General features: G+C 40.1%; 1 protein-coding gene across 1 annotated transcript in view; it reads right to left on the reverse strand.

Annotated features, from left to right (window-relative positions):
• Positions 1-24,496, reverse strand: part of LOC134538702 (myb-binding protein 1A) — a 96,383-nt gene that overhangs the window by 25,685 nt on the left and 46,202 nt on the right. The window contains exons 11-13 of the mRNA XM_063380139.1: positions 8,129-8,338; positions 2,485-2,712; positions 452-898 (exon numbers count right to left, since the gene is read on the reverse strand). Coding sequence (XP_063236209.1) covers positions 452-898; positions 2,485-2,712; positions 8,129-8,338 — 885 coding nt within the window. The remainder of the gene's footprint in view (positions 1-451; positions 899-2,484; positions 2,713-8,128; positions 8,339-24,496) is intronic.

A 24,496-nucleotide genomic window follows, 5' to 3' on the forward strand; every position in this document is an offset into this window, starting at 1 on the left:
TTGGTTGGGAGAGGGTGGTACCGCTGCCACTAAAAAAAAGGAAAACAAATTGTTACGAGAGGCTTACTCCACAGTCACTAGGCGAGGTGTAAACCATCTGCAGAGTGTGTCCCAGTATTAAGTGCGACGCAGAGGACTTGTGTCGCAAGGGCAGCCGGTGACAGTCCTCAGTCCAGGGCAGACACTGCCGACGGCGCACTCTTCTCAAGGTTTTAAAATAAGAGGAACCAGGTACGGACAGGTGCTTCCATTCCTGGTCGTCCGCCATGTCACAAGTTATAATCATATATTATAATTTCTATGTAATGAAAACATAACATATGGGGCGACACAGGGCTAGGAATTAGGGGTCTGCGATTACTCGAAAATTTCGAATTCAAATCGAGTAATTGTATATTCGATTCGACATTTCGAAAGTTCTTGCTCGTAAGACAGCACACCCGAGCATCACCTGCGTGTTCATGTCCAGCACCACGGTCGACTTGCGCTCGCCCTTGTCCAGGAGACCGGAGGCCACGGCGGCGAGCTGCGACTCCGTGACGCCGGGAGACGGCGCCCACCTCCGCAGCCTGGCCAGCTTGGCGACGCACGAGCGCACGCGCGCCTCCAGCGGCCGCTGGTGCTCGTCCTGGATGCTGAACTCCAGCAGGCGGAACAAGGGCGGGACGAACCTCAGGCACGCCTCCAGCCCGGGCCCGGCCGCGATGTACATCTCCAGCAGGTCCAGCGCCCGGATCCGGAAGTGCGTCAGGGCCCGGTCCCTGCGGGTCTGCTTCCTGGCCGCCTTGGAGCCCTTGCCCGGCCGCCGGAACTGCCGGAACTGCCGGAACGCCTTTGACAAGGCCTCGTTCAGCCGGTTGCCCTCCTCCTCGTCCAGGTTGTCCAAGTCCACGGACTCCTGGGGAAACAATGCCCACATCAAATCTCAAACTATGTAATTACACAATTCATCCTTTTAATGCAAACAAAATTCAGCACACTCAAAATTTTACATTTCGTAGCTTCTTTATTTTTAATACCATGAAATAATTAATATTTGAAGGATTCAATGTTCGAGGAAAAAGATTAAAAAAAAATTACTAAGAGAAATTAAGTAAATTATAATATTCAACACTGATATCCTCTGATCATATGAACAATTCCCCAAGATACCGTGTTTTATCGCATAATGGTCGCACGCGCGTAATCGTCGCAACCATATTTTAGGCTGTAAAAATTGGGATAAAAACTTCTCGCGTAAACGACGCATGATGTTTTTGGTCCCACTAGTAGATGCCGAGCGCTTTGTGTAGGTATCTTTTCTGTATAAAACAATGTATTTTAAAGTAGAAATCTAATATTTATTCAGTCATTACCACTTATTTATTTATTTAATTAACGGAAATACGAAGTTTTTTGACGTGTAAATTTTCTTATAAAGACGTTTTTAAACGTTATTTTTTTTATCCAAATGCGTTGCCGCGGCGTACCGCTTACAAAAATGTGGCCTGTGCATCATTCATGTTTGGTTATGTTGCTTACCGTATAGAGCGCGCGCACATAGTCGAATATCGATATCTAGCCGATTGGATGCAACGCGCTCTCTCTGTCAGGTGCCGAGTTAACTACATTTGATAGCCCGCATTCTTTCGTGGCAAGTGTGTAAAACTACACGTTAGTTCACGTCAGATTCAAGTAGCTTGCGTTCGCGTTAGGAGAGTTTTGGTTTTTCTATTTAAAGTTGAAGAAAGGTTTTTGTTTAAGGAATTATTAATATAGATTGTTTGGCGTGCTCTTGTATACTCCACCTTTTTTTTAAATAAACGTACTTATCATGAACGGGTTTAGTTTTTATGAATAACTTTACCTAACAAAATTTTTTTTTCCGCATATTCGTCGCACCCCTACTTTTCAATCTTGATTTTAGAATAAAATGTGCGACGATTATGCGAGAAAACACAGTTTTGTACTTTAAACATGTAATGATATGAATAAAATTAAAATATTTATTGATTCTGGAAAATTAATTCATGAATAAAACTTTTAAAAGTATATATGTTTCAACAGCACAGTTGATTTTTTTTTTTTTTTTTTTTTTTTTTCAATTTCTTGTGAATTTTTTTATTTCTAAACCTTGAGACCTAGATTCAGATTCAAGAAGTATATTCGATGTTCTCTTTGGGATTCAAATTTAAGATTCAAATTCAAGAAAATTTGGATCAGACCCATCACTAGTAAAAAATAAGATATGTACAAGAAAAAAATATTTTAATTAATGTGCTGAAACATTGTCTTTAAATGTTTGGTTTACTAAATCAATGCATATCGTAATTTTATTTACGCAATTACATACTTAAAACAGTAATAGAAATCAAGTGATGTCAGTGTTGAATTACTGTATTCACTCAATTTCCTACAATAATATTCCTCTGATATTAAATTTGAATACTAAAGATTAGCTTGCATTTGGTGATCTGATTGGCCCAAACCCCACTCTGTTCTCACCGTGTCGGTGACGGTGCCGGCTGCACCCAGGGCCTCCCTGACCGCCATCTGCAGCTTGGCGTTGGCCGGCTCGTCGTTGTCCTGCTCAGAGTCTGAGACACCCTCCTCTTCGCCCTCGCTGCTGCCGGAACCATCGCCGTCCGAGCTGTCTCCCGCGCTGCCTTCTTCGTCCTCGTCGGCGGACAGGGAGTCCAGCAGGGGGTGCTCCTCCGATGCCGGATCCAAAACCTTGACGGGGGGGAAATTAAGACTAGATTTACTCACTAACATCAAAACTCAAATCACAGTCAAACCTCTCTGGAACGACCCCTCACGGATCCCAGGAATAGGGTCGTAATAGATGTTTTCCGAAATTTTCAGTTCATTTCAACCCCCCCCCCCCTCCCCCCCCCCCAACCCAAACCACTACTCGCTAACAAAACCAGCCGTAAAATGGCAGGATGCTGTCACTCACAATGCTAGACGGCTTTGCTTTAAACCCACTTCAACCTTCATGATAAGTCCCTTGCCCTACAGGCCACCTCTAAAGAAAACATGTCAAAAGACAGTTTATTTTTACTGGTTAGTTTACATGTACGTTTTCTGCTTGCCGTAGTTAAATACACTAGAACCCCGATGTCACTAACCCCGGATTTAACGAAGCAGTGATTTTACGAATACATTCTCGGGAACCGTCAAAAAATTGGACATTTTGACCAAAATGTGAAAATCAGGAAAAAAAAATTAAAAAAAAAAAAAATGAAATATCATTAAAATCTGTTAATTTTAACACACAGCGTATTTTTGAGTCTGCTTTAATACTTCCAATAATGTTCATGTAAAAATAACAAAAAAAATAATAGGACATTTCCTTTAAAAATATGGCAGCGGTAGGTTCTGCAACGCGAGTGGGCGCACACGAAGCTCGCCCGGCTGGCTGGCGGCAGCGGCTTCATGACGCATAAGCTCACCCCTCCCTCCCCTCGTTCACATTCTTCAAGGCTAGCTCATCCCTCCCAGACACACAAACCATCTAGTGTCCACTCCAACTTCGCTTCCTTTGAAAAACCTTCAGTGAGAAAATGCTCATTTCACCCTCCCTTCTCCCGTAAAATTGGGCTATTGTGAAAGATGTACTAATGCGGTGAGGGAGGGGTCATAATATGTCACTTTTCACACCAAGTTCGGTTTCAGTCATCTCTGGCAAGGTTTTACAAGCTTTCAAAATTAAATATAAATGTATTTTAATAGCAAGGGTCCTATGAAAAGGAATATACCGAATAAAATCAAGCTTCTGTCACCAAACAAAGCATAAAATGGCCCAATGCGTGGTCACTTCGATATTGCTCCCGCGAGAGGTGAGACGTGGAATGTTAGAAGAAAGATAAATGTGGGGGAGACAGATGGCAGCCAGTGTGTTTCCTGCGTGGGGAATAAGTGGCGTAGCCTTTTTATTTTTTATTTTTTTATGCTGGGTGAAGCGACCTTTTTAGTCGAGGCGGGCGGGCATCCAGTTGGTCAGTGAATTGTCAACCGATAGTAATCAAAATCAAGAGAAAACCAGCAGGTAGCTTTGCCTTAACTGCGTACCACACTAGACACTCGCAAAAAGCTAAACGTAAACACGTTGCCACAAAAACCTTTATCTGCACCCTGCCGGCAAAGGGACGTGGAATGGGGGTTGTCAAGCGCTGACAGCGGTCGACAGGAAGTGGTATCTATTTTTAGATATGCGCTGCCTACGGCAGTACAGCACTCGGCAAGAGAAACGCAGTAACACGCTACTCACCACAAGAAACTTATTTTCTGTCTGATTTTCTTCGGATTTTCAGCAATTTTTTCACGGTTCCTCGAAATCAGGTTGTAATAGAGAGGTGGTCGCAATAAATGGGGTCGCAACAAAAAGGTTTTACTGTACTTTAAATAAAAGAGGCAAAAAGACAATTATTACCAAGCATTTAGAATGTGCGTCGTGCAAAGCCCTTTACTTGTTACGACACCAAATACATGTGGTACTGTTGTGAATGTGCTTATGGTAACAGGAGAGGTACAAAGAAAAATAATGACCTAGTGTTGAATTTTTTTAATGAACTTTATTTCGAACCTTTTTTTCCGTCAAATCTTTTTCCTCAAATACTGAACTCTTAAAATACTGAGGATATGATGGTATTTGAGGATTTTATTAGCCTATCCTTACTTAGTATATAAAAACCCAATGTTATGTCGCAAAAACTTTAAACTTCTTACACTAAGCCAACAGAAGCACTCTCTTCCCATAAGCAGATCGTTGCCTTTATTCCATTGGGCCATTATGTGACTTATACACTTTTTTTACCAGCAGCCTAGTATTATTAATACATAATTACCGTATTTACTTGCATATAGATCGCACCCATAATTTGAGGTCTTGAATTTGGTATTTAAGATTCCCCCCATATAGGTCGCACCGGTAATTTAATGACGTGAATGGCCGGCGCGCAGTGCACGAAAGAGTTAACGGGTACTGTAAAACTCCGCTACTACGAGAGCTGATAATGGCGTGATAAATTGTTGTAACAAGTACCCGTAATAACCGAATACATATAGAAAATTGAAGTCAAGTTAGATTCCTAACTTCTTAAAATGTCTTAATTGTAGACTATAACTCGAAAACAGTGCTTTGTATTGAAAAAATGCACAGAATAAAAGTTGTAGTAAATTTAATTACGAAAAAAAAAAAAGGCCTGTTATGATTTTTTTACATCTACAGCGGTTTTCGTTTTAAACGTGCGATTGGTCTGACACGTGAGGAAGTTCCCGACACAGATAAGATAGTGGCTGGGGAAACCATTGCTTCTCCCCTTCCCTTTTTCTACTTGTTTACCACCCAGGTGCAACATCACCCTTTGTTTACCTTTTTTTTTTTTGTGTTTACTGCGTGAACATTTTCAACAGTTTTTTTTTTCCCCTTCTTCGAAGATGCCATTTAAATCTTTCGTTGCCTTTGTTGCATTTAATTTTTTTTGTGTGTTTGAATTCTTGTTATGAAAATTCGCTGGGTTATTGAGATATAAGAACAATGCTATCCTGAAATGCTGTGAGATGTTTTTGGAGTAGATAATCACAGCGACAGACCCACAGGATGCGCTCCCGCCCTCGCCGTCAGGGATGTTTATTTTGACCGCTCAAGCAATTATCCACGACCCTTCACAGCGTAAAAAAAAAGAAGAAAAAAAAGACGATCAAATGCAGATGGAAAAGTAACTATGCAGTAAAATAAATATATTTACTGCCCTGCTAAATTTTTCTATTCAATAAAATTCGAGGTATTAGTGATTTTTCAGCAGAAACTGCTGTGTGACTAATAAACAAATTGTATCATAATAACTTATAAAGTATTTATTAACGGCGAAGAACAGTCGTATATGCCCATAATATTTATTTTACAGGAATGGACTATACAACCTGGCTTTTGCCGCACACGGTGTGGGAGGGGAGGAGGATGCTGACAGTATCTCACGCAGAAGGTTCAAATGTTAGTTGGAAAAGCGATAGTGGTCGCGCCGAGCTCGGCTAGACACTGCCGCGTGGACAGTCTAGAGGGGTGGTATCTATTTTTAACCGTCTTTTGTATGGCTGCCTGCTTACAGTACAGCTCTCGCCAAGATAAACGTGAACACATAGCGCCCAACAAAGTGTAACAGACTTGTTTTTCAGCCGATTTTACTCAAATTTTCGACTTTCTCTGCTCAAATTTTCACGTATAAACGGAATGGACGCATCAGAGAGGGGTCGCATCGGCGGGATTCTACTGTATTGCAAAAAAAAATTCAAAAAAATTTTAAAAATTTTTTCTTCACATATAGGACGCACTTAATTTTCCCCCCATCAAATCTGGTAAAATTGCCGCAATCTATATGCGAGTAAATACGGTAATAATTAGTCTAGTGCAGTGGTTCTGAAAGTGGGCATCAGGGTCCATTGGTGCACCTTACATGACTTCCAGGTGTGCCCTGTGGTATTCCAAAGAAATGTGTGTCCCTAAATAAAAATGAATAATATTGTTACTCAATTATACAACTTCATTCGAACATATGCCTAAACATTGAATAAATCGCTAGGACACATCAGGCTCATGTTGCACGAAAACTTAAGATGTGCTTCATTCATATTTTTTTTTTATCAAATTATTTTATTTCTGAAATATTTGACTGTTATTATTATAACATATTTCTCAGAAATTTGTACATTGCTTACCTACAATAACTTGTAGGATTTTAAATGCGCCTGACTTAAAAAAAGTTTGATAACCACAGGTCTGCCACCAAATGAAACTATTTTGTTTAGTAGGTTAGTATTAGGGATGTACCGATTCGAATCCCGATTAACTGTAATCACCCGATAATAGAGAATCTGTAATTAATCTTAATCTGCGATATTTCAAGCGATTATTTAGACAAAATTGTCAACATTTTCTAATTATATTTCTCATAGTTATCTCTTAGCATTATAAGAAAAACATGCCAATGATGCTAATATATTCTTTTAACGGTAAATAGTAAACTCTTTTAAGTTTAATTCATGAAACACTGTTCAGACTGTAGGCCTACACACACGCTGAAAGTTTCAGAAACTTTGTCTAATAAATTAAATATACTCTTATTTTATTCAATTGACAATTTTCTTCTAGCATGTATGGCAAGTATTTCCATTATTGTTAGTTCCATGCATCAAACAACTGCTTTGAGTGCCGCTTGTAATAAAATACAACACATAAAACAGTATAAAACACAATAATATTATTTGAACAGCATCATCACAAGATCTCCATTTTTCGTTTAGGTTACACACGTCACTTCACCAGAATTTCCATTGTATACGTGAAGCTTTTTCTGTTATTTTTTATTCACTTTAATAACAGGAAAGTCTTCTTTACTTTTTATTTTTACAGTATATTAACAACTCATATTTAACCAGGAATAAAAGTTCACGATTGCTATAGTTGGTGGTCGGTTTGTAGGAATATTTCTGTTTGCGACCGAAATTAATTTTTCTAATATTGGTAATGTCTGTGTTGGCGAAGACGACTCGGCTACTGTAGATTGTTTTATTGTTTTCTAGTCACTAATGCACGTCCATACATTACGTAAACGGAGTGACGAATTCTTTGATCAAATATTACAGTATATTTTGCTAAGTTTTCTATTTTTTGGCATTTACCAAAATAAATATTTTTAAGAGCTGTTATACATTTCATTCACTATTTAATGTAGCATATTAATCATGGGTACGCCTAGTCGCAGTGCTGTGTGAAAAATTTTTTTTTTAGTATCCGGGCCGGACGATAAATATGCTGTATGTAAAAATTGTTCTCAAAAAATATCACGTGGTGGCGTACTTGGAAACAAAACGTCTTTCACTACAAGTAATATGTGGAGCCATGTAAATGTTGTTCTCCTTGCTTTCTTTTTTAATTTATGTATGTAATAATCGGGCAAATATAATCGGTATTCTTAATCGGTTTGGAACGTCGGCTGAATTTGAATTTTTTAGTGAATTGTTAATCGTAATCGGTAACCGGTTTTTCAATATCGGTACATCCCTAGTTAATATGTACAAAAATTCAGCTATCCTACTCTTAGCTCAAGCACTCGTCTGGGCACTGCGGGAAGGAGGAAGGCCCCACCTGAAGCAGCGTGTTCAGCGACCAGGGCGTGAGGAAGGGGCAGAGGTGCGGGAACACCCAGCCCACCATGTTCCTCAGCAGGTGCGTGTTGCGAGACAGCAGGGACAGCATCAGGTCGACCGCCACGTCGACCCACTGCACCTCGTCGTCCCGGCCCCCCGCCGGGCGCGGGCGCGACTGGCCGATCTCCTCGTAGCAGCTGTGGAGCTCCTGCCCACCCGCAGGGTGTCCGCAAGGAAAAAATATTTTGTACCAACTTAGGCGAGAAAAAGGTACTATATTAGAAAAAAAAAAGTACTAAAGTATAATAGTAGGTAATTATAGTATGTATGGGGACACCGGTGGGTGGTGGGGGAGCCGGGGAGCCACGGCGGCCATCTTGGTTTACGTCACTTCCGGCGACCATCTTGGATTACGTCATTTCCGGCGGCCATCTTGGATTACGTCATTTCCGGCGGCCATCTTGGATTACATCACTTCCTGCAACCATCTTGGATTTGACCTTGACCTTTGAACCCGGAGGCCATTTTGTTTTTCTAGAACTTTCCTCCATTTTGTTTTCTAGATCATTCCGCCATTTTGAGTTTCGTCCGCCATCTTGAAAATCTTTATTTATTATCCGATTTTAATGAAAAAAATTTAAAATTTAAAAAAATTAAATAATCAAAATTTTAAAATAAAATTAAAAATATTATTTAATAAAATTTTAATTAAAAACCTATGCATCGAACACCCCACTCCTCTAAATTACAAATACATAATCTAGCACCCCCACCCCTCTGTTACAATGACATCGTCATCGAACACCCCACTCATTCCTGTTACAATTTTTCGTTACATCCACCATCTTGGAAAATCATAATTATTAACTTAGAAAATCAGGAAAAAAAATATATCATCGTTGTCTGCTGGAGGCAGCCATCTTATTTAGTGGAGACTACCATCTTGATTTCATCTGGTGGGTGTCGTCATCGGTTGTAGGTTTCTAAAGTATGTTAGTGTATGTAAGTTCGAGTTACAATTCTCTACCAACATTGTTATGAACCTTATAGACCAAAATCCACAGAATCCACAAGATCCACAAAATCCACAGTCACTTTGTTGTTGTAACCGACATTTTTTCTTAAAGTCTTATCACTTATAGGTTTTAACTAAAATATATGTTATCAATACTGTCGTTGTGGATGCGTTAGTTAAAGTAATGATAATTTAAAAAACATTTATTACTCCATCTTAGCTGACCAGAAATTTTTCATAGTCCTATCATACATGTAAACATACTAAATAAATTAATGTTTGTGTATTCGTGTTTAAAACTGCATGGAAGCAGATATTTAGGTGTTTGTGTATAATATCATTTCTTAGTGTTCGTGTTTGCGTTCCTGTGTTTAAAAGCTGCATGGAAGCAGATATTTTAGGTGTTTGTGTCTAATTACATGATCATTTTACGATATCAAATTAAGTATAAGTACCTTGAGGAATATAGGGCATTAATTAAAAAAAATAATAAGCGATATGTAGGTAAAATTATATTTACTGAATCAAAGAAATATATTGTACAAAACAAAACCCTCAAGGAGAGAAAAATATACTTGTCAAACGAAGCTATAAAAAAAACAGAAACTATATACAAAAACGAAAACTGTTTACAACAAAAAGACTGGAACTATACAACAGATAATTCATCTCCAACATAGCCGTGGGGAACCGTATGGATGCCATCCTCACATATTTGGCGCTTATCATCCTCCCATGTTATGGCCAGCTTATTTGTGCTCTCGCTATAGAGCACCTGCTGCCTCGAGCGTATGGCCCTAACTGCTACTCGTCGTGTGTGGTGATCGTGCAGGGCATCCAGGTAGTCACTGAATGTTATGCGGTTTTTGACCACACACCGCTGGATACCCTTGGCCTTCTTCTCAACTTTGTCACCACACTTGTATGCATACAGTTTGGCCCGCAGACCGACAAACTCACTCATCACTTTCCCCCCACACTCATCCTTAAACTTTCCGACAACCTTTTTGTTGATGGGGGAGAAGCAAGGGTGGTCGGAAGGGTAGCAGCTGGTGTCGAACTTCTCCATGAGTGTAGGATCGGCTTTGAGGTCATGGTAGAAATCATCGGTTTGTATCTCGTATACGAAACTATCGGTGTCCACGTATGCCAGATGAATGTTTTCTGCATATCTGGGTTTCATTGTGCTGTAATAGAAGTCGTACATGAGTGTTTTTGAGAGATCAAGTACTGCGAGTCCGGCATAGATTGGCTTATCGAAAATTATGGTCTCATAGTTCAGGTGGACTAGAGTCAAGTTCGGTTCATACATTGTGCGGTCCTTGAAGGATGGACGACACACCAGTTTCTTGAACCGCTTCTCGGAACATACCAACTCCATTTTGAGCCTCCGCCTCTTGTTCTCCATCAGTTTCCCGAAAGTACTGTTTACAGCGAGCTTAAAGAACTCCTTCTCGAATTCGTTGGCTGCAGCCTTGCGCTTATTGGTGTTGAGCTTAATGTATGGCTCCAACCACGCCGACTGCTCAAACTGGAGGACTCTGTGTACCTTAGTAACTATCAACCCATGTGATACTGCTTGCTGGAGGTTTCTGTAGTGTACAATGTAATGTTCCTTAATTTCTAGTGTTGTCATGAGCTTTGATTGTTTGGAGCCGGGCGGACATTGATTGATGGGGAGAAACGGAAGGTCTTTGTGACTTTCGTGGAGTTCAGTAGGGTACTCCACGTCACATTCGATAATGTACCCGATAGGAGAATTTTCTGGAATAGTCATGACATCAATAGATGTGTCTGACCATTTGAAATGTCGAATCGGAAGCGACAGCGACATCGCCCACCCGTACAAATTATTTGCATCAATGTACTGTAGATATGTGGATGGCTTGGACACATCATGTGTCTCAGGAACGTATTTGTTGTTACCCACACAATGACGTTTGATGCTTTGCGCTACACCCCCACGAATACCTGCTTCCACAAACATATACATATCGTAATCTGTCAGAAGCTCGAGTTGTACTCCTGTGGTGCTAGGCATCGCATCGAAAGCGAACCCAGGACAGGAAATGTAGTGTGATGGGTCTAGACTGTACGTCTCCAAGCAAAGACTGCGAAAATTCTCGAATACGTCCGCCAAAATCAGGACATCCGTCTTTAGGTACAAGTCAGCGTACTCCCCCAAAGTAGCACACTGAAACTTGTCCCAGACATTTTGTGCGTGAGCGTAATCCGCCTCGGAAATACCAGAATCAGTCAGAATATTAAAGAACTCATCGATAGATGGAAGACTAGTATCGTCTAGTCGAGCAAAAGAATCAACGAAGTCGTAGGGGAAGACTCCCTTGCGAGTAACCAACTCCAACTCATCAGGAGCGAAAAACTCAGCAGTACTGACAAACTTGTCTGCAGGCAAGAACTCTGCGAGCGAAGCAAGACCCCGACTCATGAAACGGAATGTATCGACAAACTGAATGCTGAACTTATCATGCAACTTCTTGGAAAAAGTTATCAACTTCTCTTCCGAATTAGGAATGATGAAGATGTCTTTAGTGTCGTACCCCAACTTCCTGATAATGAAGTTCTGGTCGTACGCCAGGTTGTGGAAGAACACAATCATCTTTTTCGGTCTGCGCCTGAGAAGGTTGCAGTCATTACATGCAGGTCCAATAAATTTGCCGGTGAAGTGATTATGATCACGAACTTTCTTTACGACCCCTCCAAACTTTCCTCCACAGTAGCAACAACACCTTGCTTGCAGAAAAGCAGTGTTTTGTGCATGTGTGAGCGGAGTCATAGGAACAGACATAGAAAATATTTTCTGCACGTCATGTCCAATCTCCACAATGCGGGATATGAATTTATCTTCTGCGTCACAACCGCGATACACTTCAGGCTGTGAAGGAAGTGAAGAAGTGAGGTGTACTGGAATCACGGAGTTATCTGCTTTCACGTAAATGCAGTAGCTGTACGCTTTATGCTTTTGATACTGCAGTGTGTATGCTTCATCAGGATTCGGGTGACATGTATGGATTTTCTCCAGAATAGCTTCAAAGTCGCAATATACCACGATGGGCATTTTATCACTGTGATGGAAGTTTTTGAACTTCAAAACAGGAGGCAAACCATTTTCATCAACCTGGGGCATTTCCATCCTAACAGCAGCATGCTGTTTACAGAGCTCACTGTGTTTTTCCAAACACTGAAGACCAGTAAGCCCGCTAACCCTATCCTGATCATCATAATGCTTGAAGCATCTTTTGCAAACATGAATAGCCTCAGTGTGTGTAGTGATTTGGGACCGAACCAGAGCAGAAAAATTATTGATGTAGGCGAAATGGGACGAATTGTCATTGACCAAGAGCAGAAGATCGAAATGATGTTCTTTTTCTTCAGGAGCGACTCGTGCAGGAACAACATTCAGATTCTCGTCGATACTGTAAATGTTGATGGAGACTCCGGGGTTCTGTTTTTCAAACAGCGGTATTTGCTTGATTGGAGTAGGGGAGTCAATGTTGTTGAAGTTGAACTTCCCCTCCAAGTCATGGTAGCGCTGGTTGACACGTTCAGGATGCTCACCTTCCACGTACTTAACAAGAATTGACCACTTGAAGCACATGTGGTCTTCGAGGTTTTGCGGATTGATCACAGCGTATTTGTCTTTGATGGAAGTAGGTAATTCAATGTAGGAGCTGGCACGGAGTGGATCAAGCTTGTTTATTCGGAGTTGAAGTCGCTTAACGGCCGACAAAGTCCATCCGGACCCCTTACCCATGTAATCTTCCTCCTCCTTGCAGATCTTGGAGATGGACTCGGTAACTGCCTCCTCCACCTCATGAACTGCGTAGAGGGGAACATTCATGGTTTTGAAGGCCCTCTTGTCTTCACAGGCATCTACTGGTTTTTCGTAGTCGCACTCAAGAACGACATTAAACTTCAGCGGTCCATTCTCTTCAATCTCCTCCTCAAGTTGGCTTATTATTTTTGCCTTGATGGAGTCCAGGTACGTACAAATGTCCTTGGCAGAACTTGACGTATTTACAGCAACATAAGTCTTCAAGTTGCCCTTGAATCCCACTTCGGCGGTGATGAAGCCATGGGTATTGGCCAAACCCGCGCCGGTCACCACCTTTGTTCGGCTGGTCGATGGTTTAGGCAGTACTGCTGGCTTAACTGCTGCCATTCTCTGCTTCTTTGTTGGAGGCGGAGCAGGCCCCTTGCACACCTTAATGTGGTTGCGAAGAGTGTCAGCCCTGACGAACTCTTTAGCACAGTTCGTGCAGGAATGTGCTATGCGGTTAGGGTTAAGACCGCAAGCCGACTTCTCATGTAGTCTGGCGACATCAGCACGGGCGAAGGCCTTATAGCAGAAGCTACACCGGGTGCCTGATGTCGTGGCGACAGCACCAGTACATGTTGACAGGTGCTGCTGCATCTTGTCGCTGCGTGCGACCATCTTGCCACATAGGTGGCACTGCTGGTAGTCACGATGCTGGTTCTCGGCACACTGTCGCTCGTGCCGGTAGCGGTTCTTAGCTGCCGTGAAGGTAGCAGAGCAGAAACGGCATTTCTGCGCGGTAAATGCCATCTCGACAATCGGTAGACTGGTCTCAACGTACGGAACACGCGAAGGAAGCTCGACGTACGGAGAACTATAACATAAGAATAAAGAAAACAATGTAGCTAGATGTTACATGAAAACAAACATATCCTCAAAACTCTAGCCTCAAGCTTTCTAACCTAAACTACTAGCAATGTTACTAAATAAAAAAGTTGCAAACATAACCTCAAAACTCTAGCCCTCAAGCTTTCTAACCTAACTTGATAGCAATGTAATAAATAAAAAAGTTACAAACATAACCTCAAAACTCTAGCCATCAAGCTTAATAACCTAACTTGATAGCAATGTTACTAAATAAAAAAAGTTGCAAACATAACCTCAAAACTCTAGCCCTCAAGCTTACTAACCTAAACTGTTAGCAATGTTACTAAATAAAAAAAAGTTACAAACATAACCTCAAAGCTACTCCTTCATTCATGTACAATCCTAAAAATGGTAGAATATTTAAAGTACTGATAAAAGTCAAAGCTGAAAAATATTCAATGTTAACTAAAAATGATTGATTACATAACCTCAAAACTACTCTAATGCACAACCCAAAAATGCTAGAATTTTAAAGTACTGTTAAAAGTTTAAGCTAAACAATTCCTGGTTACCCACACATAAGTGTACAGAGAAAAAACTAGTTAGCTGATAACCTACGAAAAAGCTGAGAAACATTCAATGTTAACGAAACATGTAGCATACCTCAGAAAAAGATGAAGTGGAGCTGTAGAACACAAAGTAGCGTTGGCGGTAGAAATCGTGGTAGCAGCTAAACTCACACACGAACTAGCTCACTCAAACTCCAAGAACACAATGAAGCTCCGACAGCTAATCCCGGCCTTTTATAGCCGCGGACCTGCTTGTTCTTGGAAAAACCATTAGGAACATAGTATTTTTACCGAACCTACCAATAGGAATATAGTATGTGGAGGGGAAGTACCATTGTCTTCGGAAAAACCCAGCATGACTCATGCGCAGGTCGTAGCAGGTCTGTGAGGGGTGGGAGGTAGAAATGTAGGTAATAACTTAACATAGGAAACCACTCTCGGGTAAAACCACTAATGACCTAGGTGATGAGAGATTAGGTCGCGAGGCACTTCATGCATCGTGACTCATCACTCAGAAATGTCGTCTCGCAGTGCCGAGGGGACCCGAACAATAGACTTGACCGTGCATGTCACAACAGATCCATTAGTCGCCCGACTTTGTGGCGCCATGAGGCGCTCAGGTAGCAGTCATGGTCTACGGCAACAGACTCGTTAAAGTGTCATTACGAAGCACTCAAGCTGAGTTCGAGGAAAATACAGCTAAATATTCATTATAGATATGTAAGGAAATAAATAAAAAATAAATCGGGTAAGTTTAATACATTTGTTAAAAGTAAGAACACATTACAAAACTACAACATTAAAAATTTAACCTACACTTATTATGACCAACATTCGTTTAAAATTTTTTAGCATTTCATTGCGAACAATCAGTTGAACATCCACAGAATGACACATTTTGCTGATGTTCCAGGAACAAACCCTTTTCACAACCATTTAAGGAGACTTTCCTTAAGCTCTCTTTTCATTGGTCAAATAAAACATCTCCCTCTCTTCCCCTCATACAATGATGCTGCTTCACCATCACGCTAAAATTCTGTAAGACCAAACAAAATATACTTCCCTTAAACCTTATGGTAGAAATTTCATCCTAGGATGCTGTTACTGCATCTAGAAATTAAAAATTATATTATCTCATACAGGTTTTATTTACATGTTAGACTTAACCATCCTACCACACACTGGCTCACACTTACACACACATGCGTGCGCATGCGTGCACTGAGATTAAATACATACTTGCCCACATAATGTACTTTTATTTACAAAGGCAACATATTAAAACACATAATATTTAAATTTTGTGTAGATTGGATGGTACCAGGAAACCATACTGCAAAACGAGCGGACAACACTTGAGTCTTTACTATGATTGGGCTGACGGATTGCCTCTGAACGCCCTTACCTTCAACGACTTAGAATTAATACTTTTATCCATCAAAAAACAAAACAGTTTTACTAAGCAAACATACACCCCACACCCCTCAAAAAATTGTTATTACACAGGGCATTATTTACATGGCAGGAGACCGCACATACGAAGTGCGCAGCTTCAGGTTAGAAATATTGATTAAAATAACTGCTAAAGATGATAATTTGTTTATGAAAAAACTGCACATGAAATACAGACACTTGGTTATTTACACACACATACATACATACATACATACATACATACATACATACATACATACATACATACATACATACATACATACATACATACACCCTGCATCGCTTCAGATGGAAGTACGATATTTTGAAAACCACTCAAGACTTACATCTGTTTATGAAAAGGAGCTAAAAATTAAAAATTTTCAAAGTTAATTTTAGAGATGAAACATCATGTGCAAGTCCTTGCATGCGAGAACATTTTATTACGCAATTATCTTCATTTTTCCCAAACCATAGGTCTGATGTCTGGATACCACACAAATCTCATACTTAACATATGCACTACGAGATGACTGCGCGCCAGTCCAAGCCCCCTGCGCTTAGAGACGAAACTGCACTAGAAGCGTTAGCAAGCATTGCAATTATCTCGCTTCAGTAATGCAGATTCACCTCTGACTAGGTGGACCTCCTGAAACACTAAACATAGGACAGTGAAACACATTAAAATAATGCATTTCAAAATAATTGAATAATATAAAACACTGCATATTTCTCTAGAATCACCACGCAACTGACAGCCCTTTCAATCACAATTCTGCGAATGCTATCACAGAATGCTATATTAAGAAAGAAAGGATCATTCATTCCTTCATTATGGAACACAGTAATACATCACATGAAGAGAAACAAAAAAGGAACACACTTCGTTCTTAGACTCGTGCCGCCTCCTTGACAGAGAGAAAAGTTTTTACACATAAAATAGTATATATTTCTTTTCCAGCGATGAAGCTGTACTAATATCACCTTGACAAGCTTAGATGATCTAGGGAGAGACAAAGTAAATTAATTAACAATAAAAAAGTCGACTAAAATCATTTACAAACAATATACTTAATATTTCTTCGATTACATATTTTTCTCAATTTAATAAATGTGTGAACACAAAAATTTCCTTAAATCACTATTTATCAATTTTAAACTCTCATGTACATCAGGAAAAAATATATAGTTTCAGGCATTATTAGTTGTAATGTAAAAAATTCAAAACAGTTTCTTTGTGGGATGTGGAATGCTCACTCACGATCGAAAAAAGGAGGTGCTTCGCTGTAACACAAGGGGAGGGGGAAACCATCTTTAAAGTTGTCGTTGCTCATATATTTGGATATATAGTAATCAAGCAAGTAATAACATTTGGTGGTATAATCTCCGGCTGATTAAAGTTTATTTGCTAACATGAATTCACAAATTAAACGAATCTCTAAGTACATTTGCTTATCTTTTATAGAAAAAAAATGCACAGATTGATTTTTTTATCATGAATAACCAGGAGCACACTAAAAAAACCAACGAAATTCTCGCCAATAATAACCAACAGCACACGAACAATAGAAAAAAAACTTTTTCTCAGTAATCACATACAGCATGCGGAGAAAATCACCAAAATATTGTCAAGAATATCCATTAATACATGTAGAATACCAATAAAGTCTTGACATAAAAAAGGCTGAAGTGCACGGACAAAAATCATCAAATTCTTGTCAGGTAAAAAAAGCAGAAGCACATGAAAAAAAAACCAACAAAATTCTAACACAGTAAAGTTGAAGCACACGTAGAAATCTATCGAAATTTCATGTGAAAAAATAGGAGCACTCAGAGAAAACCATCAGGGAGAAGATGTTTAAAAACATCATAAATTATCATTTGTTTAAGAAAAAGTTCAAATTAAATCCTGCCAGATCTCTTTGCTTAAGCAACATGAGAGTTCTAGCACAAGTCAGCTTGTGAACTCTTTGCTTAAGCAACATGAGAGTTCTAGCACAAGTCAGCTTGTGAACTCTTTGCTTAAGCAACATGAGAGTTCTAGCACAAGTCAGCTTGTGAACTCTTTGCTTAAGTAACATGAGAGTTCTAGCACAAGTCAGCTTGTGAACTCTTTGCTTAAACAAATGATAATTTATGATGTTTTTAAACATCTTCTCCCTGATGGTTTTCTCTGAGTGCTCCTATTTTTTTCCCATGAAATTTCGATAGATTTCTACGTGTGCTTCAACTTTACTGTGTTAGAATTTTGTTGGTTTTTTTTTTTTTCATGTGCTTCTGCTTTTTTTACCTGACAAGAATTTGATGATTTTTGTCCGTGCACTTCAGCCTTTTTTATGTCAAGACTTTATTGGTATTCTACATGTATTAATGGATATTCTTGACAATATTTTGGTGATTTTCTCCGCATGCTGTATGTGATTACTGAGAAAATGTTTTTTTTCTATTGTTCGTGTGCTGTTGGTTATTATTGGCGAGAATTTCGTTGGTTTTTTTAGTGTGCTCCTGGTTATTCATGATAAAAAAATCAATCTGTGCATTTTTTTTCTATAAAAGATAAGCAAATGTACTTAGAGATTCGTTTAATTTGTGAATTCATGTTAGCAAATAAACTTTAATCAGCCGGAGATTATACCACCAAATGTTATTACTTGCTTGATTACTATATATCCAAATATATGAGCAACGACAACTTTAAAGATGGTTTCCCCCTCCCCTTGTGTTACAGCGAAGCACCTCCTTTTTTCGATCGTGAGTGAGCATTCCACATCCCACAAAGAAACTGTTTTGAATTTTTTACATTACAACTAATAATGCCTGAAACTATATATTTTTTCCTGATGTACATGAGAGTTTAAAATTGATAAATAGTGATTTAAGGAAATTTTTGTGTTCACACATTTATTAAATTGAGAAAAATATGTAATCGAAGAAATATTAAGTATATTGTTTGTAAATGATTTTAGTCGACTTTTTTATTGTTAATTAATTTACTTTGTCTCTCCCTAGATCATCTAAGCTTGTCAAGGTGATATTAGTACAGCTTCATCGCTGGAAAAGAAATATATACTATTTTATGTGTAAAAACTTTTCTCTCTGTCAAGGAGGCGGCACGAGTCTAAGAACGAAGTGTGTTCCTTTTTTGTTTCTCTTCATGTGATGTATTACTGTGTTCCATAATGAAGGAATGAATGATCCTTTCTTTCTTAATATAGCATTCTGTGATAGCATTCGCAGAATTGTGATTGAAAGGGCTGTCAGTTGCGTGGTGATTCTAGAGAAATATGCAGTGTTTTATATTATTCAATTATTTTGAAATGCATTATTTTAATGTGTTTCACTGTCCTATGTTTAGTGTTTCAGGAGGTCCACCTAGTCAGAGGTGAATCTGCATTACTGAAGCGAGATAATTGCAATGCTTGCTAACGCTTCTAGTGCAGTTTCGTCTCTAAGCGCAGGGGGCTTGGACTGGCGCGCAGTCATCTCGTAGTGCATATGTTAAGTATGAGATTTGTGTGGTATCCAGACATCAGACCTATGGTTTGGGAAAAATGAAGATAATTGCGTAATAAAATGTTCTCGCATGCAAGGACTTGCACATGATGTTTCATCTCTAAAATTAACTTTGAAAATTTTTAATTTTTAGCTCCTTTTCATAAACAGATGTAAGTCTTGAGTGGTTTTCAAAATATCGTACTTCCATCTGAAGCGATGCAGGGTGTATGTATGTATGTATGTATGTATGTATGTATGTATGTATGTATGTATGTATGTATGTATGTATGTATGTATGTATGTGTGTGTAAATAACCAAGTGTCTGTATTTCATGTGCAGTTTTTTCATAAACAAATTATCATCTTTAGCAGTTATTTTAATCAATATTTCTAACCTGAAGCTGCGCACTTCGTATGTGCGGTCTCCTGCCATGTAAATAATGCCCTGTGTAATAACAATTTTTTGAGGGGTGTGGGGTGTATGTTTGCTTAGTAAAACTGTTTTGTTTTTTGATGGATAAAAGTATTAATTCTAAGTCGTTGAAGGTAAGGGCGTTCAGAGGCAATCCGTCAGCCCAATCATAGTAAAGACTCAAGTGTTGTCCGCTCGTTTTGCAGTATGGTTTCCTGGTACCATCCAATCTACACAAAATTTAAATATTATGTGTTTTAATATGTTGCCTTTGTAAATAAAAGTACATTATGTGGGCAAGTATGTATTTAATCTCAGTGCACGCATGCGCACGCATGTGTGTGTAAGTGTGAGCCAGTGTGTGGTAGGATGGTTAAGTCTAACATGTAAATAAAACCTGTATGAGATAATATAATTTTTAATTTCTAGATGCAGTAACAGCATCCTAGGATGAAATTTCTACCATAAGGTTTAAGGGAAGTATATTTTGTTTGGTCTTACAGAATTTTAGCGTGATGGTGAAGCAGCATCATTGTATGAGGGGAAGAGAGGGAGATGTTTTATTTGACCAATGAAAAGAGAGCTTAAGGAAAGTCTCCTTAAATGGTTGTGAAAAGGGTTTGTTCCTGGAACATCAGCAAAATGTGTCATTCTGTGGATGTTCAACTGATTGTTCGCAATGAAATGCTAAAAAATTTTAAACGAATGTTGGTCATAATAAGTGTAGGTTAAATTTTTAATGTTGTAGTTTTGTAATGTGTTCTTACTTTTAACAAATGTATTAAACTTACCCGATTTATTTTTTATTTATTTCCTTACATATCTATAATGAATATTTAGCTGTATTTTCCTCGAACTCAGCTTGAGTGCTTCGTAATGACACTTTAACGAGTCTGTTGCCGTAGACCATGACTGCTACCTGAGCGCCTCATGGCGCCACAAAGTCGGGCGACTAATGGATCTGTTGTGACATGCACGGTCAAGTCTATTGTTCGGGTCCCCTCGGCACTGCGAGACGACATTTCTGAGTGATGAGTCACGATGCATGAAGTGCCTCGCGACCTAATCTCTCATCACCTAGGTCATTAGTGGTTTTACCCGAGAGTGGTTTCCTATGTTAAGTTATTACCTACATTTCTACCTCCCACCCCTCACAGACCTGCTACGACCTGCGCATGAGTCATGCTGGGTTTTTCCGAAGACAATGGTACTTCCCCTCCACATACTATATTCCTATTGGTAGGTTCGGTAAAAATACTATGTTCCTAATGGTTTTTCCAAGAACAAGCAGGTCCGCGGCTATAAAAGGCCGGGATTAGCTGTCGGAGCTTCATTGTGTTCTTGGAGTTTGAGTGAGCTAGTTCGTGTGTGAGTTTAGCTGCTACCACGATTTCTACCGCCAACGCTACTTTGTGTTCTACAGCTCCACTTCATCTTTTTCTGAGGTATGCTACATGTTTCGTTAACATTGAATGTTTCTCAGCTTTTTCGTAGGTTATCAGCTAACTAGTTTTTTCTCTGTACACTTATGTGTGGGTAACCAGGAATTGTTTAGCTTAAACTTTTAACAGTACTTTAAAATTCTAGCATTTTTGGGTTGTGCATTAGAGTAGTTTTGAGGTTATGTAATCAATCATTTTTAGTTAACATTGAATATTTTTCAGCTTTGACTTTTATCAGTACTTTAAATATTCTACCATTTTTAGGATTGTACATGAATGAAGGAGTAGCTTTGAGGTTATGTTTGTAACTTTTTTTTATTTAGTAACATTGCTAACAGTTTAGGTTAGTAAGCTTGAGGGCTAGAGTTTTGAGGTTATGTTTGCAACTTTTTTTATTTAGTAACATTGCTATCAAGTTAGGTTATTAAGCTTGATGGCTAGAGTTTTGAGGTTATGTTTGTAACTTTTTTATTTATTACATTGCTATCAAGTTAGGTTAGAAAGCTTGAGGGCTAGAGTTTTGAGGTTATGTTTGCAACTTTTTTATTTAGTAACATTGCTAGTAGTTTAGGTTAGAAAGCTTGAGGCTAGAGTTTTGAGGATATGTTTGTTTTCATGTAACATCTAGCTACATTGTTTTCTTTATTCTTATGTTATAGTTCTCCGTACGTCGAGCTTCCTTCGCGTGTTCCGTACGTTGAGACCAGTCTACCGATTGTCGAGATGGCATTTACCGCGCAGAAATGCCGTTTCTGCTCTGCTACCTTCACGGCAGCTAAGAACCGCTACCGGCACGAGCGACAGTGTGCCGAGAACCAGCATCGTGACTACCAGCAGTGCCACCTATGTGGCAAGATGGTCGCACGCAGCGACAAGATGCAGCAGCACCTGTCAACATGTACTGGTGCTGTCGCCACGACATCAGGCACCCGGTGTAGCTTCTGCTATAAGGCCTTCGCCCGTGCTGATGTCGCCAGACTACATGAGAAGTCGGCTTGCGGTCTTAACCCTAACCGCATAGCACATTCCTGCACGAACTGTGCTAAAGAGTTCGTCAGGGCTGACACTCTTCGCAACCACATTAAGGTGTGCAAGGGGCCTGCTCCGCCTCCAACAAAGAAGCAGAGAATGGCAGCAGTTAAGCCAGCAGTACTGCCTAAACCATCGACCAGCCGAACAAAGGTGGTGACCGGCGCGGGTTTGGCCAATACCCATGGCTTCATCACCGCCGAAGTGGGATTCAAGGGCAACTTGAAGACTTATGTTGCTGTAAATACGTCAAGTTCTGCCAAGGACATTTGTACGTACCTGGACTCCATCAAGGCAAAAATAATAAGCCAACTTGAGGAGGAGATTGAAGAGAATGGACCGCTGAAGTTTAATGTCGTTCTTGAGTGCGACTACGAAAAACCAGTAGATGCCTGTGAAGACAAGAGGGCCTTCAAAACCATGAATGTTCCCCTCTACGCAGTTCATGAGGTGGAGGAGGCAGTTACCGAGTCCATCTCCAAGATCTGCAAGGAGGAGGAAGATTACATGGGTAAGGGGTCCGGATGGACTTTGTCGGCCGTTAAGCGACTTCAACTCCGAATAAACAAGCTTGATCCACTCCGTGCCAGCTCCTACATTGAATTACCTACTTCCATCAAAGACAAATACGCTGTGATCAATCCGCAAAACCTCGAAGACCACATGTGCTTCAAGTGGTCAATTCTTGTTAAGTACGTGGAAGGTGAGCATCCTGAACGTGTCAACCAGCGCTACCATGACTTGGAGGGGAAGTTCAACTTCAACAACATTGACTCCCCTACTCCAATCAAGCAAATACCGCTGTTTGAAAAACAGAACCCCGGAGTCTCCATCAACATTTACAGTATCGACGAGAATCTGAATGTTGTTCCTGCACGAGTCGCTCCTGAAGAAAAAGAACATCATTTCGATCTTCTGCTCTTGGTCAATGACAATTCGTCCCATTTCGCCTACATCAATAATTTTTCTGCTCTGGTTCGGTCCCAAATCACTACACACACTGAGGCTATTCATGTTTGCAAAAGATGCTTCAAGCATTATGATGATCAGGATAGGGTTAGCGGGCTTACTGGTCTTCAGTGTTTGGAAAAACACAGTGAGCTCTGTAAACAGCATGCTGCTGTTAGGATGGAAATGCCCCAGGTTGATGAAAATGGTTTGCCTCCTGTTTTGAAGTTCAAAAACTTCCATCACAGTGATAAAATGCCCATCGTGGTATATTGCGACTTTGAAGCTATTCTGGAGAAAATCCATACATGTCACCCGAATCCTGATGAAGCATACACACTGCAGTATCAAAAGCATAAAGCGTACAGCTACTGCATTTACGTGAAAGCAGATAACTCCGTGATTCCAGTACACCTCACTTCTTCACTTCCTTCACAGCCTGAAGTGTATCGCGGTTGTGACGCAGAAGATAAATTCATATCCCGCATTGTGGAGATTGGACATGACGTGCAGAAAATATTTTCTATGTCTGTTCCTATGACTCCGCTCACACATGCACAAAACACTGCTTTTCTGCAAGCAAGGTGTTGTTGCTACTGTGGAGGAAAGTTTGGAGGGGTCGTAAAGAAAGTTCGTGATCATAATCACTTCACCGGCAAATTTATTGGACCTGCATGTAATGACTGCAACCTTCTCAGGCGCAGACCGAAAAAGATGATTGTGTTCTTCCACAACCTGGCGTACGACCAGAACTTCATTATCAGGAAGTTGGGGTACGACACTAAAGACATCTTCATCATTCCTAATTCGGAAGAGAAGTTGATAACTTTTTCCAAGAAGTTGCATGATAAGTTCAGCATTCAGTTTGTCGATACGTTCCGTTTCATGAGTCGGGGTCTTGCTTCGCTCCAGAGTTCTTGCCTGCAGACAAGTTTGTCAGTACTGCTGAGTTTTTCGCTCCTGATGAGTTGGAGTTGGTTACTCGCAAGGGAGTCTTCCCCTACGACTTCGTTGATTCTTTTGCTCGACTAGACGATACTAGTCTTCCATCTATCGATGAGTTCTTTAATATTCTGACTGATTCTGGTATTTCCGAGGCGGATTACGCTCACGCACAAAATGTCTGGGACAAGTTTCAGTGTGCTACTTTGGGGGAGTACGCTGACTTGTACCTAAAGACAGATGTCCTGATTTTGGCGGACGTATTCGAGAATTTTCGCAGTCTTTGCTTGGAGACGTAAAGTCTAGACCCGTCACACTACATTTCCTGTCCTGGGTTCGCTTTCGATGCGATGCTTCGCACCACAGGAGTACAACTCGAGCTTCTGACAGATTACGATATGTATATGTTTGTGGAAGCAGGTATTCGTGGGGGTG

Source organism: Bacillus rossius, chromosome 14 (genome assembly GCF_032445375.1).
Source record: "Bacillus rossius redtenbacheri isolate Brsri chromosome 14, Brsri_v3, whole genome shotgun sequence".
NCBI classification, from domain to species: Eukaryota; Metazoa; Arthropoda; class Insecta; order Phasmatodea; family Bacillidae; genus Bacillus; species Bacillus rossius.